The 19,288-nt window shown below is 34.1% G+C and overlaps 3 protein-coding genes across 3 annotated transcripts; 1 reads left to right on the top strand and 2 right to left on the bottom strand.

The window, feature by feature from the left end:
• Positions 1 to 1,625: 1,625 nt before the first annotated feature.
• LOC139855427 (pentatricopeptide repeat-containing protein At2g34370, mitochondrial-like) lies at positions 1,626 to 3,396 on the bottom strand. The gene has a single exon (XM_071844650.1). It carries the CDS (start codon positions 3,346 to 3,348, stop codon positions 1,735 to 1,737), a length of 1,614 nt encoding a protein of 537 aa, XP_071700751.1. The 5' UTR covers positions 3,349 to 3,396; the 3' UTR covers positions 1,626 to 1,734.
• A 3,283-nt stretch (positions 3,397 to 6,679) lies between these two features.
• LOC139853332 (pentatricopeptide repeat-containing protein At4g32450, mitochondrial-like) lies at positions 6,680 to 8,480 on the bottom strand. Its single transcript, XM_071842707.1, has one exon. The coding sequence runs from the start codon at positions 8,478 to 8,480 to the stop codon at positions 6,915 to 6,917; it is 1,566 nt and encodes a 521-aa protein (XP_071698808.1). The 3' UTR covers positions 6,680 to 6,914.
• Positions 8,481 to 16,697: 8,217 nt separating this feature from the next.
• Positions 16,698 to 18,962, top strand: LOC139855983 (uncharacterized). Its single transcript, XM_071845217.1, has 5 exons — positions 16,698 to 16,807; positions 16,930 to 17,215; positions 17,530 to 17,688; positions 17,780 to 17,926; positions 18,551 to 18,962. Exons 1-5 carry the CDS (start codon positions 16,761 to 16,763, stop codon positions 18,683 to 18,685), a joined length of 774 nt encoding a protein of 257 aa, XP_071701318.1. The 5' UTR covers positions 16,698 to 16,760; the 3' UTR covers positions 18,686 to 18,962.
• Positions 18,963 to 19,288: the final 326 nt, after the last annotated feature.

Here is a 19,288-nt window from a genome sequence, read left to right as displayed (position 1 = left end):
GCTGCGCTTGTGGTCCCAAAACGCGTCATGCTAGGAAAGGTCTCCACACCCTTATAAGGCATGCTTCGTTCCCCTCTCCAACCGATGTGGGACGGATGTAACACGGATGTTATAATCCTCCCCACTAATGGGACACAACGTCCTCGCTGTGCACGTTTGGTCCGGGGTCTGGCTCTGATACCATCTGTAACATCCCAGGTAAACGTTCCCCGTAGCATGATATTGTCCGCTTAGCCCGTAGGCGCACGAATTTTTTTGACAACCACACACGACGAGCACTTTCCCAGGAGGTCACCCATCCTGGTAGTGCTCTCGCCTAAGCACACTTAACCGCAGAGTTCTCATGAGATCTGCTGCGCTTGTGGTCCCAAAACACGTCATGCTAGGAAAGGTCTCCACACCCTTATAAGGCATGTTTCGTTACCCTCTCCAACCGATGTGGAACGGATGTAACACGGATATTACAATCCTCCCCCTAATGGGACACAGCGTCCTCGCTGTGCACGTTTGGTCCGGGGCCTGGCTCTGATACCATCTGTAACATCCCAGGTAAACGTTCCCCGTAGCATGATATTGTCCGCTTAGCCCGTAGGCGCACAGATTTTTCTTGAAAACCACACACGACGAGTACTTTCCCAGGAGGTCACCCATCCTGGTAGTGCTCTCGCCTAAGCACACTTAACCGCAGAGTTCTCATGAGATCTGCTGCGCTTGTGGTCCCAAAATGCGTCATTTTGACTTAATGCAGTCAAACAACAGTAAGTTCACAGCATCCACATCATCATTAAAGACCAAACCAGTTATCACTTAACCCACCCAACCAGCCACCCATAATATAACCCTTATGTAAGTACAATTAGATATGTGATTATAAATGGAAAAGAATATGATGCAACTATGCAAGTCCTAATCATGCACTACAATTAAAAACTTAATAGTACTTGAATAAATATCAAACACTGTATCAGCCTATAAGGAATCAAGCTTTAGCTTTTTTTTTTTTCTTTTTTTTTTTAAGCGAGTAAACCCTCCTATGAACGAGCACATTGACTCCCCCATAGAAGGTAAAACCTCGGATAATCAAGCCCCCGAGCGCGAGACCTGGTACCGGGTGAATTGCGCATTATGCGCACCCTCTAGTCACACTACCTTTTTGAACAATTTGGCATAGTCAGGAATTGAACCCGGGTGGTGTGCTTCATTGAGCAACTCGGTGACCACTCAGGCAAGCCTATTGAATTCAACTACTCCATTATAAACACACTTCACGTTTCATGGAAAGCTTCTCCATAATAGGATAAGGATGAAGGGAGCAACAATTAAGGTACACATTTGAAATTTAACAAACAAAGATCTATATAGAAATGATGCAATAAACATAGAAGTATGAAACTAGGAGGCCTTACAGTACGAATGTAATTCATCTAACAAATCATTTTGTTAATTTGATCCCAACTTTTTACTTATTTTCTTACTCGGTCTCCAAAGTTAAAATCCACAAAATGAAAACATACACTTTGCAAATGAACCAACTTGAATGTAGTTAGTACTAAAATAGAAATAATGATAACTATTTTGAACCACACGATTGTAAAATAAATTATACTCATATCTATATTGCTGCTTAAACAATTATAAGATCTTATATATAGAAACTTGTAAATAGATTTCCATTATCATCAGCAAAACTAGCAAAACCAAATTAGTTGTAAATAAATTATACTCATATCTATATCACCAATAATCTCCACAAGAACATACGCCATTTTTAAAATGATGAAACCTCTTAGAGTCCCGTGCAACAATCTGTCTTCCAACGATCTTAGAAATCATCTTAAATGCTTCGTGGCAATCACCACAAGCCCGAAGATTTTTTACTATCCGTATCGTTGAACGGGCCGGACTGGTCAAAAGGGCTTGAGACAACGCAAGTCTTTCACTATGTGATAAAAGAGCTTCGTCCTTGCTTTCTTGGTCTACATCATGAAGACAAAATCTATGCAACGGAACATAACCAACCTCTATCATCTGCTGTTTTAAACACCTAAGTTGACTATATAACTTCTGATGATTCGGGTGAGATCTGTCCCCTGCTCTATACTCGTACACTTTAGATTTTAACTCTAGAGGATTTTTTTTCTTTTCTTTTTCTTTTGCAATATCTGAAGCTTTTATTGGTATCAGACCCGCCTTCGTTTGTTCATCTAAACGTGTGGGATCTAGCAGCTCAATAAGCTCTAAACATCGATCTCCAAGCTCTGTATCCCCATGAACACGACAATTATTCATCAACGTTTCCCAAATTTCCACACTTGGCTCCATAGGCATTTTTTCAATAAAATGCAACGCTTCGTTTAAATACCCTGCACTCCCAAGCATATCCACTACACTCTTATAATGATCCATCGATGGAATAATATCATAATTTTTACTCATTGACTCAAAATGCAACAACCCTTCTTTCATGTCTCCCACAACGCTACACGCAGTAAACGCGCCAAAAAACATCTGACTATCAGGTTTCAAACCAATCTTTTTAAACTCGGTAAACATATCAATGGCATCTTCACCATACCCGTTTTTTGCTAACCATGTAATCATCGTGTCCCAAGATGTAAAATTCCTCTGTGGCATTTTATCAAACACGTTCCATGCATCTTCCATAGACCCGCACTTTGCGTACATTTCAATAATCTTATTAGAAACCCAAACATCAATATCAGATACTGATCTAACAAGGTACTGATATACCTTTTTACCTTCTTCAAGTGCCTGAGTCTCTCCACATGCATTCATCAACAACAGAAACCTATTTAAATCAACAAAAATGTTTTTCTGCTCGAGTAAACCTAAAACCTCAACAGCTTCCTTTAATTTCCTCTCCTTGCAAAAAGCATCAAGCTCCTCAATTGTACCAAGTAATTGCCCATGCTTTTGATCATTATTATTATTGGCATTTGTATTGTAGGTCCGGGTATAAACCTTACTAGGGTTTTGGTAAAATGGAGAATTAGTTACTGAAAAATCCAAACTTTTATAGTTTTTATTAGAGTTTTGAAAATCAATGGTGGTGGCGTAACTGTATGTGTTGTAACTTTTAACTAATGATAAGTGTTTGTTGAGGGAAATTGATGATGACAATGATGAATAACAACGGCTTGAAAATTTAGATACCTTAAAACAATAATTGAAAGATTTCATAGTTTGAGATCCTTTGGTTCTTGTTTGATACATCGGAGCCTGTTTTTGGTGTGTATTTTCGGCGGCAGCCTCGAGTTCCTCTATTTTTTTTCCCCCGGTAGGGATGGTGTTGTGGCTCTGTTGCGAAATAAATATGGCCCACATCATGTGGGCCCTACTTATTCGTTTTTTCCTCCTCTCAAAACAAATGGTAATTTAAGCTTGTTACCGAGTAAAATCAGACCTTTAAAGCTCTGGGAGCGGTGATAACTAATGTCAGTTGCATGTGGGAAGCCTGATTTGTTGATTCAGAAAAAGTGGTGAGTGGTGATCTATGTCAGTTGTATATGTCAGTTTATATTTTAATTATTATTTTTAAGATTTTAAATATAACATAAAGTAATAAAAATAACTTTCATTAAAAATAAAAAAATTTACATTTTCTAAGAAAATAAAAAAACACACGATTCCTAAAAATAAAAAATAAAAAACATTACGATTCCTAAAAAAAAAAAGAAAAATATTACCAACCTAAAATAAATAAATAAAACATTACAAGTCTTAAAAATAAAAAAACAAACCGAAATTTTCTAAAAATTAACTCGTCCGATCGAGCCTTTCACGGGGTTTTAGGACTATTGTATTCCTCATCACTCTCGTCGTGCGGGTAGTGAGGACGTGGGCGGCGGATGAATTCACGAGACCATATGTGGATACAATACAAGTCGATAGACTCGTCGTTGAGTTTTGCTTTCCCGACTAGTTCTTCCCATTCTTGTTCAGTCGTGAGAAACTCAAAGGTTTGAGTTTCTGGAACAATGTACATAAAATCCGAGGCCTCGAAGTCGACATGCTCTCGTATGTAGTTGAACAAACGCCCTGTGTCCCACCCGTTAACGTCGAGGGACTTGAACGGAGTACATTGCGAGTTGGAATACGATTTCCAATCCTCGCTAGGCTCTCCACCGTGGTAAACATTCAATGAAATAATGCTTGAAGAATTCATTTTTAAGCAATAGTCGTGTGTTTTTAATCGAGAAGAGTTGAGAGTGTGTGTTTGGGTTGAGAAAAGGGTTGTATATATATATAGGTAAAAGTGGGAAAAGTGGGGATTAAAAAAAAAAAAAAATGTTGGCCGTTAGAATTGCGTCGCCCATGCGACTGACATCACCGAAACGAGATGGAGCGACGGGGTGGGGGAGTGGGGTGACGTGCGACGGGGTGGGGGACGGGGTACCCGACGGGCACCACTCCTGGTGCTCTTAATAGTGCAGTGTGATAGCCTCAAAACTTGCACAATCACGCAACTATCACGTCGTAGTGGGGCGTGATGGGTGATGATTTTGAGTGGTGTGATGATTCCATCACACGAAGGTGATAGGGTTTTTAATCAATCAAAAATTAAATAATTTCATTTATAATTTGATTAAATCAATTAAAATTAGAAGTTGTGATGTGATCCAGCGGTTGGTGAGGAGGTCAGGAGTTCGACCCCCGTTAGCTACATATTAAAACACAATTTCATCTCTGCCATGAAGTATCCACCCATGACACCTTTCCCATATCGTTTGGGGGGTAAAGGGGAGGGGGGTTTTACTTGGTCGTGCCCTTGGATCGGTTTCAAGGTTTCCTCTCGGGCAGCGATGGGGTCGGGGTTATTATCGCTGCATCGGCATAGTCGAAATGGGAGATGATCACAACGGGTGGTTTAGTCCCCCTCGGGTGATCCCAATCGCTGTTAAAAAAATCATTTAAAATTATAAAATAACTTCATCACACAACATCACCTCATACCATTACAAACTTCATCACGCCATCACCTTTGCCAAATCACCACTATACCCCTCAAAAACACCCATCACACCCCCATTACGTCCATCACCACTAATACTGGTCTTACGGGAAGAGGCGTGATGGCCTTTCATGTCTTCGTTATTCTGTTTTATCTGTTACATCATGCCGTAACTTATATTTCCATGGCATTGAGTATTATTGTTGATATTGTAGGTTAACTTATACAGTATATGTTCTTGCATGTCTTCGTTATTTGTTTTATCTGTTAGTTTATTATTGTATTTTGTATTCAGATTTTCTTAGTCAAGGTTCCTACTCCCATAAACACTTCAAATAAATCGGTAGTTTTAATTCATTTTTGTCGTCCCTCCAACGCCTTGGTTTGTTATCTGATGGCGCTGCCCTTTCTAAGTTTTGACCCTATTTTCTTTTCTGGTAGCTCTCCATACGGTTTTCATCATTTCATTTCACTTGCAGTTTGCTCTGGTGGGTTGTTCCCGACAACGTCACCTTCATTGAACAATCCCCGGCTTGGCCCCGGTTGGGTGAAGCCCATTGCTATGTTTGATTTGTTATAACGGATGCGGTTTGGGTTCGAGGGTTTGGACACAGTTTTGGGAGATTTGCTGGTTCAGTGGTTTACTGTGGTAGCTGGCGACGGTTTTCTGCTTTTTAGGATGATTTTGGATGCTTAGTGGTGTTCGGTCGGTGGTTGGACGATGTTAGATGTTCAGGCGTTTCAGTTGGTTGCTTTATCACATGAGTTTTTTAGCTCCTATTTGTTCCAGTCTTCCTTTTAGGATTCTCTTGTTTTTCAACAGATGTCATAGCTTCATCGTCGTCATATATAGTATTGGCGAATTAACTTTTGTTGAAGTTCCTGGTTCGTGGTGTTCGAAGACACAAGTTAAGATGTTTGTCGTGCCAATGTCAATTGTTTGTACTTTGTTATAGTTTGTGCAATGTAGGTTAAGGTCTCGTTCAATTGTGAATCAGACAGATCGATACATCTTGTGAAGATTAGAAGATTTATCAATTTGTATTTTACTTGAATCTTTTGAGCTATTATAATTTAATTTATGTTTCCGCAAAAAAAATAAAAAAAAAAATAAATAAATAAATAAAGGAGGTTGGTGATAGCAATTTCTAACAAGTTACAGTTCAAGTCTCAAATGGGGGAAGTTTCAAGTCATGTCTTAATGGATGCAAGTTAATGCCTCATATCTCAAGTGGATTAAAATTTAATTAACTGTTCACGTTTAACCTTTTTTCTGTCATCCACTACAATTAAAAACTTAACAATACTTGAATAAATATCACACGCTGTATCAGGAATCAAGCTTAAGTTTACATGATGATGTGCAAAATTACACGTGATGCTATTACTACTAGGCAAACATTCTTCCATATCGTTGGCAAAGCCTATTAAATACAACTGATTATGAACACGGTTCACATCCATATTAATAGAAAGCTTCTACACAATAGGAGAGGGATGAACGAAGTAAAAAAAATGGTATAACCGACTCTCTGACGGCCTCACATCGACCGGTCCAACGGCCAACATGTGAAAGAAAAATCGTGTAACCCATGCTCAAAGGGAGATGGGACTGGGATTGAACCCATGACCACCGCTTTATGTTGCATGTCGAACTACTAGGCTACCATAGCGGGGGACGGGATGAAGGAAGTAGCAATCATGGTATAAGGATAAAATTTAAACAATCAAAACTTCTATATAAAAATGAAGCAATAAAACATAGAGAAGTGCGAAACTAGGAGGCCTTACACTATGATTGTTATAGGTAACAAATTGTAATAAACATTGAGAAAAATGTCAAGTGAAATATCTGTTTTCAGAACATACATATAGTAACTAAATTTCCACAATGCTCAATAAGATAAGCAAAAGTGAAATGTTGGTTGTAATGTATAAAGCATCACCAATAATCTCCACAAGAACATACTCCATTTTCGAAATGATGAAACCTTTTAGCATCCCGCGCAACAATTAATCTTCCAACGATCTTAGAAATAATCTTGAGCGCATTGTGGCAGTCACCACAAACCCGAAGATTTTTTATTATCCGTATTGTTGAACGGGCTGGGCTGGTCATCAGGGCTTGAGACAAAGCAAGTCTTTCACTATGTGACAAAAGAGCTTCTTCCTTGCTTTCTTGGTCTACATCGTGAAGTACAAATCTAGTCTCCGGAACATAACCAACTTCTATCATCGGCTGTTTTAAACACCTAAGTTGATGATATAACTTTGGGTGCTCTGGGTGAGACGTGTCCCCTGCTCTATACTCGTACGATTTCGTTTTATGCTCTAATGGATTTAAGCTTGACAATCTCTTCTTTTCCTTTTCTTTTGCAATATCTGAAGCTTTTATTGGTATCAGACCCGCCTTCGTTTGTTCATTTAAACGTGTGGGATCTAGCAACTCAATAAGCTCTAAACATCGGTCTCCAAGCTCTGTATCCCCATAAACATGACAATTATTCATCAACGTTTCCCAAATTACCACACTTGGTTCCATAGGCATTTTTTCAATAAATTGTAACGCTTCGTTTAAATACCCTGCACCCCCGAGCATATCCACTACACTTTTATAATGATCCATGGATGGTATAATGTTATAACTCTTGCTCATCGAGTCAAAGTGCAACAACCCTTCTTTCATGTCTCCCACGACACTACATGCAGTAAATACACCGAAAAACATCTGACTATCAGGCTTCAAACCAATTTTTTTAAACTCGGTAAACATGTTAATCGCATCTTCACCATGACCGTTTTTAGCTAACCAAGTTATCATTGTGTCCCAAGAAGTAACATTCCTCTTCGACATTTTATCAAACACCTTATATGCATCTTCCATTGACCCACATTTCGCGTACATTTCCAAAATCTTATTACAAATCCAAACATCAATATGTGATATCGATCTTACAAGGTATTCATGAACCTTTTTACCTTCTTCAAGCGCCTGAGTCTCTCCACATTCATTCATCAACAACAGAAACCTATTTAAATCAACAGAAACGTTATTCTGCTGGAGTAAACCTAAAACTTCAACAGCTTCCTTCAGTTTCCTCTCCTTACATAAAGCATCAAGATCCTCAATGGTGCCACGTAACCGCCCCTCATCTTCGGGATGGGCGTAACTATCATTTCTATTTTCTTGATAATTCTGATTATAAAGATTGACATTTGAATTGTAGGTCTGATCATAAACCCTACTAGGGTTTTGGTTAAATTGAGGTTTAGTCTCTGAAAAATACAAACTTTTATTAATGGTGTCGTAACCGAGAGTGTTGTAACCGAGAGTGTTGTAATTTTCAACGAATGAAAAGGGTTTGATGAGGGAAATAGATGATGATGGTGATGATAAATAAGAACTCCGTAAAGTTTGGTTACATACCTTATAATGATGATGATGATGATGATATAAGTGATTGAAAGATCTTAGGGTTTTAGACGTTTTGGCTATTGCTTGAGACATCGGTGGCCGCCGGAGTGTTACGGCGGAAAAAGAGTGGTTATTTGGTTAAGCAGAAGAGTAATGGGTAAATTGTTATTTCAGTCCATGTAGTATTGTTAAACTTACAGATTTAGTCTAATTTTTGCAAATATTGTTCAAATTCCAACAAGACAAAACTAACTGTTGGTTCCTAAACTTTGTCAAAATTATAAGTACTAGTGGTTTTTTGACGTAAATGTCCTGGACGTTGCACATATTATGCGGTCAGTGTTGGGATCAGTCGCATAAAATGTGCAAACATTCAGTGTGACGATTGCTCTAAATCCATATGAACGAACACGTCAATCATCGATTTCATTGCGAGGTATTTGACCTCTATATGATACGTTTTGTAAATATTGCATTCTTTTGAAAAAGCACATCATAAATGAATATTTAAATCAAAGATTTTCGACATCTGATGATTTCTACATATAGACAATCACCGTAAATAATAGTTTACAATAGTACTTCCGTTGACAATGCAGTCAAAATAAGATAGATGGTGATGATTTGTGAATGCAACGTTTTCTCGAATAAAGCATGTATGACTCCATGCACATATCTTGTATAACATATAAGCAAACAGCGGAAGACTTCTAGGGAACCTGAGAATAAACATGCTAACAAGTGTCAACACAAAGGTTGGTGAGTTCATAGTTTTAATGTTGCGCATAATCTGTATATAAAGGTGGATCACAAGATTTCAGTTGTTTCATCCAGAAACATTTATCAAAATATTCTACAAAATTGAGCACCCTGGTAACTAAACTTAACGTATATATAATTTGTACCCTTTGTATAATCATCTTAATAATACACGCAAACCAACGTGTACGCTTCTCAAATAGCATACGTCCGTTAAAAGGCTAGCGCTCTAGCTCGGACGGGGATATCAAGCCCTATGGATCCATATACTACTACTCGCGTCCACCAGTTCTTATAACCGGCAGTTACTAGTTACCAAAGGTAAGGGATTTTCGGTTCAAACTCAGTATAGAATTTAGTATGTACTTGTGTCCATTGTTTTTAAAATAAAGTGCATGTATTCTCAGCCAAAAAATATATATTGCAAAATCATTTAAAAAGGGAGCAAATGAAACTCACCTTAGCAGCATATAAAGTCGTTCATCAAAATGTGACCGAAACTCGGATTACCTGTAGTGACCCGAACTTTTCTATGTTTATATATATATTAAATGAAATTGTTATTTACATGATTAAGTGTTTCCAACATATTAAGCAATCAAACTTGTTAAGACTTGATTAATTAAAATAGGTTTCATATAGACAATTGACCACCCAAGTTGACCGGTGATTCACGAACGTTAAAACTTGTAAAAACTATATGATGACATATATATGTTTATATATATAGTTAACATGATATTATGATAAGTAAACATATCATTAAGTATATTAATAATGAACTACATATGTAAAAACAAGACTACTAACTTAATGATTTTGAAACGAGACATATATGTAACGATTATCGTTATAACGACATTTAATGTATATATATCATATTAAGAGATATTCGTACATCATAATATCATGATAATATAATAATTTAAAATCTCATTTGATATTATAAACATTGGGTTAACAACATTTAACAAGATCGTTAACCTAAAGGTTTCAAAACAACACTTACATGTAACGACTAACGATGACTTAACGACTCAGTTAAAATGTATATACATGTAGTGTTTTAATATGTATTCATACACTTTTGAAAGACTTCAAGACACTTATCAAAATACTTCTACTTAACAAAAATTCTTACAATTACATCCTCGTTCAGTTTCATCAACAATTCTACTCGTATGCACCCGTATTCGTACTCGTACAATACACAGCTTTTAGATGTATGTACTATTGGTATATACACTCCAATGATCAGCTCTTAGCAGCCCATGTGAGTCACCTAACACATATGGGAACCATCATTTGACAACTAGCATGAAATATCTCATAAAATTACAAAAATATGAGTAATCATTCATGACTTATTTACATGAAAACAAAATTACATATTCTTTATATCTAATCCATACACCAACGACCAAAAACACCTACAAACACTTTCATTCTTCAATTTTCTTCATCTAATTGATCTCTCTCAAGTTCTATCTTCAAGTTCTAAGTGTTCTTCATAAATTCTACAAGTTCTAGTTTCATAAAATCAAGAATACTTCCAAGTTTGCTAGCTTACTTCCAATCTTGTAGAGTGATCATCCAACCTCAAAAAATCTTTCTTATTTACAGTAAGATATCTTTCTAATACAAGGTAATACTCATATTCAAACTTTGATTCAATTTCTATAACTATAACAATCTTGTTTCGAGTGAAAATCTTACTTGAACTTTTTCGTGTCATGATTTTGCTTCAAGAACTTTCAAGCCATCCAAGGATCCTTTGAAGCTAGATCCATTTTTCTCATTTCCAGTAGCTTTATCCAGAAAACTTGAGGTAGTAATGATGTTCATAACATCATTCGATTCATACATATAAAGCTATCTTATTCGAAGGTTTAAACTTGTAATCACTAGAACATAGTTTAGTTAATTCTAAACTTGTTCGCAAACAAAAGTTAATCCTTCTAACTTGACTTCTAAAATCAACTAAACACATGTTCTATATCTATATGATATGCTAACTTAATGATTTAAAACCTGAAAACACGAAAAACACCGTAAAATCGGATTTACGCCGTCGTAGTAACACCGCGGGCTATTTTGGGTTAGTTAATTAAAAACTATGATAAACTTTGATTTAAAAGTTGTTCTTCTGGGAAAATGATTTTTCTTATGAACATGAAACTATATCCAAAAATCATGGTTAAACTCAAAGTGGAAGTATGTTTTCTAAAATGGTCATCTAGACGTCGTTCTTTCGACTGAAATGACTACCTTTACAAAAACGACTTGTAACTTATATTTCCGACTATAAACCTATACTTTTTCTGTTTAGATTCATAAAATAGAGTTCAATATGAAACCATATCAATTTGATTCACTCAAAACGGATTTAAAATGAAGAAGTTATGGGTAAAACAAGATTGGATAATTTTTCTTTTTGTAGCAACGTGAAAATTGGTAACAAATCTATATTAATCATATCCTAGCTAACTTATATTATATTATACATGTATTCTAATATATTATGTAATCTTGGGATACCATAGAAACGTATGCAAATGTTTTGACATATCATATCGACCCATGTGTATATATTATTTGGAACAACCATAGACACTCTATATGCAGTAATGTGGGAGTTAGCTATACAGGGTTGAGGTTGATTCCAAAAATATATATACTTTGAGTTGTGATCTAGCCTGAGACGTGTATACACTGGGTCGTGGATTGATTCAAGATAATATATATCAATTTTTTTTCTATACATCTAACGTTGGACAACTAGTTGTAGGTTACTAACGAGGACAGCTGACTTAATAAACTTAAAACATCAAAATGTATTAAAGTGTTGTAAATATATTTTGAATATACTTTGATATATATGTACATATTTGTTATAGGTTCGTGAATCGACCAGTGGCCAAGTCTTACTTCGCGACGAAGTAAAAATCTGTGAAAGTGAGTTATAGTCCCACTTTTAAAATCTAATATTTTTGGGATAAGAATACATGCAGGTTTTATAAATGATTTACAAAATAGACACAAGTACGTGAAACTACATTCTATGGTTGAATTATCGAAATCGAATATGCCCCTTTTTATTAAGTCTGGTAATCTAAGAATTAGGGAACAGACACCCTAATTGACGCGAATCCTAAAGATAGATCTATTGGGCCTAACAAACCCCATCCAAAGTACCGGATGCTTTAGTACTTCGAAATTTATATCATATCCGAAGGGTTTCCCGGAATGATGGGGATATTCTTATATATGCATCTTGTTAATGTCGGTTACCAGGTGTTCACCATATGAATGATTTTTATCTCTATGTATGGGATGTATATTGAAATATGAAATCTTGTGGTCTATTGTTACGATTTGATATATATAGGTTAAACCTATAACTCACCAACATTTTTGTTGACGTTTAAAGCATGTTTATTCTCAGGTGAATATTAAGAGCTTCCGCTGTTGCATACTAAAATAAGGACAAGATTTGGAGTCCATGTTTGTATGATATTATGTAAAAACTGCATTCAAGAAACATATGTCGATGTAATATATTTCTATTGTAAACCATTATGAAATGGTCGTGTGTAAACAGTATATTTTAGATTATCATTATTTGATAATCTACGTAATGCTTTTGAAACCTTTATTGATAAAATAAAGGTTATGGTTGTTTTAAAAATGAATGCAGTCTTTGAAAAACGTCTCATATAGAGGTCAAAACCTCGCAACGAAATCAATTAATATGGAACGTTTATAATCAATATGAACGAGACATTACCAAATAACCGTAGATCTCAACCTAGAGAACATATGTTGATCAATAAATGTCTATCAAGCTAGATCAGGTGATAGTGTATCACAATCCTAATGCCCGAGATCGACATACAAAAGTTTATCAAAAGTCATTTCAAAAAGTCATTCTGACTTAATACAATAGTTGAATGATCATGGCAATCGAATCATTTTAATAACACATAGTTTTCCAATTCTTGTAAAATTAAACTATAGTTTTTATAAGGCTTTAAAATATGATAAAACAATCAGTTTTGACAATTGTTCAATAAAACGAGACGTACCTTATATAAGGATTCATTTACTCGGTTGGTAATATTTAAAAATCCATTTTATCAATCTCGTAAACAAGTTGTTTAAATCTTAATTGCAGATTCAAAAGCAATTTCAATTTACTTCAATCATAATTCAGTTGATCATATCTTTTAATCCGTTCATTGAAACTATTCGATATCTAAATGAAAAGTTATTGATTTTTCGCCAGCTTTCCAAAAACATGTATATCATATACCTTTTACCAGTATTATATGTATTTAATTCGTGATTCTACGAAATTTAGCATACAAGAATGTATAAATATATATACTCGAGCACTAGACATGGATACACAATTAATATATAAAAGATAAAATATGAGTGCTTACGTATCAATATTGAGATTCAATATTGTAGGAAAGTACGTAGACGTAACAGAGATGATAAACACTAGGTTTGATTTGTAAACAATACCCACGAATATTACCCATAACCTCCATAGCTATAACCCATAATTTCTTTAGCTTTATTCCGCTCGTAAAACTCATTTTTAAATTACTCAAACAGCACTCCGTCGTAGTATTTTATGTATATATAATACTAATAATACAACTCATAACTATAAGATTAATATTAATATTAATCTTAATAATAATAATAATAATAATAATAATAATAATAATAAAAATAATAATAATAATAATAATAATAATATAAATAATAAGAACAGAGGGAGTAATATAATGTATGTGTGTGTATAACTCAGAATTCGTCGAGCATTTATAATGTGGCCTGATAATCCCCTCCATGCGATCGCATGGTTTTGAAGGGCACTGGCCATGCGATTGCATGGCCCTTGTGTCCAGCTCACATACCTTTTAACTTCTAGTCTGTCGACATATTATAAAATAATATATATAATATATAATTTAAATTAATTAATTATATATTATATTATATTTTCGTGCATAGTTAATTTGTAATTTTTGTTCCGATGTCTTGTACGTTTACGTTCGACTTATGTCCCGCTTCCGGTTTCTCGAACGCATTTTCGTACGCTTAGAAAACTAGTACTTTTCGTTACACGACGTGTACCTTTATCAAAAATTAAACTTAATCATTGATAAACTATGTCACTCGAAGTGTAGCTTTAATCAATTAAGTGTTTTGGTTATTTGCTTCTATAAATCATCATCTCGTAGTATATATACATATACATTTTCATTTTGAAATAGTGTTTACTGTAGCAAATAGTGATTTTCAAAAATACTGTAGCTTTTCGGGTACTGTAGCAATTCAAAAAATATTGTAGCAAATTAGTGTTTACTGGTTCGTCTTAAACGTTTTAGTTAACTTATCTAAATATCAATCGAATCAATAATCGAATGTTACTATCGTTTACTAAATAATTTAAAATCATATATATATATATATATATATATATATATATATATATATTGTTCGTGAATCTTCGAGAACAGTCAAAGAATAATTGATTACATGAATATAATTCCAAAACTTTCGTGACTCAACATTACAGACTTTGCTTATCGTGTCGGAAATATTAAACCATATCGAGAATTTGGTTCAAAATAAGTCGAAATTTTCCGGGTCATCACATTCAGAGAACATTCACGTAATAGAAAAGTTTAATCTTATACATGCAATTTTAAACAAATCTCTAATCGCATATTTGTTATGTATGAGACTTGAATCAACAATTTTTTCGATTTTTAGATCAATTTGTAACTCATATTGATGAAGTTGCAAAAATGATTTACCGATATCATGGTGCCTTCTAAATCATAAGACTATAATTTAACCACCCCCTCTCTCTTTATAATCACACATTTTAAACCTTTAACATTTTGGGTGTTGGTCCCATAACATTTCTATTGGTTTAGACTTAAAAATATGTCTTGAAGTGAATGGTGTATGAATTATGATGCATGACCCAGAAAGCAATTTAATAGAAATAATGCTAAGTACCTATAACATTAAAAGTTAGTAACTTATCATTACAAGGTCACATGGATCATGTTACTACTTTGACACCTTTTTTCCTATACATTGTACATAACAAAACATATATGTTAGAGATTCACAGTATCTTAAAGAGACCATTTCAATACAAAGGCTGAGAACAGTCAGCTTAAGCAGTTATCCAACTTGCCCAATCTACACATGTAATCATCTATAATTGCTGTAAACACCGTACTCTCATGGTCCAGCTTTCAGCGTATCGTATTCTTTTAAGTTACCCTACCACCATATATGAGCCTCTGTAGCTGGCTTCTTTATCTTGAAAATACCTAAAGTATTAATGATCATGATCACCTCATAGCACAAGAATATTATGAAGGCTACTTTTGGTGTTAGGCCCTAAAGTCTTTCACCACTACTAACAGTTTGTAAGCAATTTTCAAGAATCAATCCATCAAGTTCTGATTCTATCACAATAAAAACAACAATGCTATAACTTGTAGTTTACATTGTGAACATGGTACTATAACAAACAAAACTAAACAATACTCATTCATGTGTTCTCTGTTCATCCCTTTTGACTCGGACCTGTGAAAGACGATCGTTTAGTGAGAGTTAACTGTTTGGTATTCGTCGTTGGAAACCGTCAATGTTCCTGCACCCATTTAATTAAAGTTAATCAAGATTCCAGACAAAGAATAACTAAAAAAAATATAATTGAGTGGTAAAACAAGCAAAGAGCAAGAACTTATCACTGAACTTTGTCCAATTTAATTTGTAAATATAATTTAACTGGTCTTCTTAGTATTACAAAAGTGTGTATTTTTTTTATAGATGTTGAGTGTAAAGTTTGGCATGGAACAATAGCACATGATATGAAGACAGTGTAAGTTTGTTTTGTGCATATTGTTGTCAACCATAACCAGACAATCACCATTATTGATTTGTTTTCAACATCTATAACTTTTGTCTTTAATTTTAAACTTTATCCCACCACTTAGATTTTAGAGATAAGAGATTCTTTAGTTTGTTAAACTAGAGATGCCTAAAGAGTGGGGATGATCAGCACATGGGGGATGTTGATGCATGCTGCTTATTTGTATGTGGGCATAACTTGCAGTTGCAAATTTTGTTCACAATTGTGACTCATTTTGTTCACAATTATACAAGTACCTACTTAAATTATACCATCAAGGTAGTTGGTTTTACAAAATACTCATTTCTTTATAAACTTTTCTATTAATTTCTTCACATTTTTTTTTATCAATTGTTGATAAAGTTGAAACCTTTAATTATTTTTAGTCTGGTAGAAAGAGAAAGGAAGATATACAAGGTTTGATCAGTGCAGTGGCATGTGTTTCTATAAATCAACTTGGTCCACATTTCATTATTATCTTTTTCATCTCTTCTCCCAAACCAATAATCTAACTTTATGTACTTGACCCTCCATCTTTTTAATATTATTTATTATTTATATCTATATAAATGCATCCCCCATGTTTCTCATTTTCTACATTCATTAACTCACTCACCATTTCTACATAATTCTTAAACATAAAAAAAGTAGTATCTACAATGAACACAACTAGTCCATGTCCAACTCCTTGCGGCACAAGATCATGGTACTTTCTGTTTGACTTATAACAATCTAACCTCATTTACTGTTTCATTGATTCATTTGACATATGATACATTACTTTATATGGTTCTAATATATATTATTGTTTTGGTTTTGAAATTTAAGGTCGATAAGTGACGATTCATTGAGAAGGTACGTTTTCTTTGCAAGCGAAAGTTGCATACAAGAATTGTTATCTGCTTCAGATTCCAACAGAGATTGGAATGGGAATGGGAATGGAAATGGGAATGGGAATGATGGATGGAAAGTGTTAGGTTTTGAAGACGGGGTTGAGATATCAAAACGTGGGTCTGGATCTGGCTCGTTTCACACTTTTCGCAGCCGATGGGTACTTAAATCTGTCTCACCCGAGCAATTCATGACCGTCGCTAATGCCATCGATGCAGCCAAGGTACCTTTGATTATATTTTGATCTCTGCTTGTTTTTAAACGGTACACATTTCTTCTTTCTTCAATTATATATAACTACTAATTACATTCAGTTTGTATGAATTCATTTCTTACACTTGCAAATGCAAACTTTTTTTATTTTATTTAAGAAAGCTACTATACATGCTTGTGCAAGTTGTAAAATTTTTATAGTAATTTAAGCCATTCTGAGGAATAATTTAATGACACAAGACATGAATAAGTTAGATACTGATTAGTTTTTTTGAACATATTGCTAAGCATTTTACTTATTCTGAAAATCAATAATTTGAGCAGCAATGGGACTCAGATTTGGTAGAAGCAAAGTACATAAAGGATCTTGACGAAAACCTTAGCATTATACGGTTAAAGTTTGGGGAGAGCTCGAAGCCACTTTTTCGTAATAGAGAGTTCATCGTGTATGAGAGACGAGAAACAATGGAAGATGGGACCCTGGTAATTATGACTTGTAAACTTTGATTATTGATTAAAAAGTATTTGTTAATTTGATCTCAAATTAAGTAAAAGTGATAATTATGTTGATCAGGTGGTAGCAGTAGCTTCATTGCCAAAAGAGATAGCAGCAGGATTGCAACCAAAGCAAAATAATTTAATAAGAGGGCTGTTATTGCAATCTGGATGGGTTGTAGAAAAATTTGATGATGATTCATGTATGGTCACTTATGTTGTACAGGTACACCATACAACTACTTTTATAAGTTTCTTTATTTCGTGGAAACCTAATTTGTGACTGCTAATCTGAACAGTTAAAATCTCATCTTCTATTTATTTATCAACCAAAATTCATAAACATGAGGGGTGATTATGTTAAACTAAAAAACATAGAAGGATGAAAACAATAAGTTTAATCTATTCCCTCGTGGCCACGGAGGTTTGCCCGCAATGACTCCGAACTACTCGCAAAACGGGTAGTCATCCTAAGATTAGTCTGTTCGTAAAATAAGTTGAATACCCATATTAAAAAATATATATATAGACATTTTTGCTCATAAAGACATATTAAGTGCATAGTTTTGATCACATTAAAAGTCAAATTTAATGGATACTAAACAACTTTTTATTTATTTTCTAACTTGGTCACCAAAGTTTATATCCACTAAATGAACACTTACTTCTTACAAATTGAACGAACTTGAATTAATTTGTTCCTACTTAAATATAAACAATACTAAGTAGTTTGAACCACATGATTGTAAAATAAATAACATTTATTTTTGTTACAACTCAAACGATTACTCAATTCTGTTTATGTTTTACAAGTAATCTTAATGTACACTTATATTCTATATTTTTGCAGTTGGATCCAGCAGGATGGTTACCAAAGTTCTTTGTGAATAGATTCAACACAAAACTAGTTATGATCATTGAAAACCTTTGGAAACAAGCCCAAACTTGCTCTAATATTCCTGATATTCGTCACCAACCAACATAAATTAAAATTCTTTGTATCTCGCGTATACTTAATTTATAGGAAATCTTTGGGAAAACATATAAGCGTTATTGTACTTTTTAATTAATTATATATTTTTTGGCTAAAGTATATAATTAAGAAAAATAATTTACAATAACAAATTTGTCTATATGCCAAAAGAATTTGATATGTAAATTGTATTGTGAAAACTGCCGCGTTTTGTGGGGAGGCGCCAAATTTGTATTTTGCCTAGCTCTGCATTGTGATAGTGATACGGAGTAGTATATTGTACTTCCTATATGAGTGATTTATTTAATATTTATACATATGCATTTCTTTTGTATTTATATAAACTATTAATTTAATTTAATTTTATTTATATAACATAAAGATAATATGATAATAGAAGAGTTGGATCAAAATAAGAATTTTAGATGAGAAGAAATAAAATATAAAGTTGAAATAAAATGGCGGAAAAGGAAAAAGACCAAGTAAATGAATTTCTTTTAGTTATTTTGTATTCTTGAGCATGAATATGAATTAAATAAAATGAGCAAGTAATTTTAAAACTATTTCAAACTTTATTATTTTTTATTAGCAAAAACGAAACTTTCTTAACGACGA

Source organism: Rutidosis leptorrhynchoides, chromosome 6 (genome assembly GCF_046630445.1).
Source record: "Rutidosis leptorrhynchoides isolate AG116_Rl617_1_P2 chromosome 6, CSIRO_AGI_Rlap_v1, whole genome shotgun sequence".
Classification (NCBI taxonomy): Eukaryota; Viridiplantae; Streptophyta; class Magnoliopsida; order Asterales; family Asteraceae; genus Rutidosis; species Rutidosis leptorrhynchoides.
This window is presented reverse-complemented; position numbering and strand designations above follow the sequence as displayed.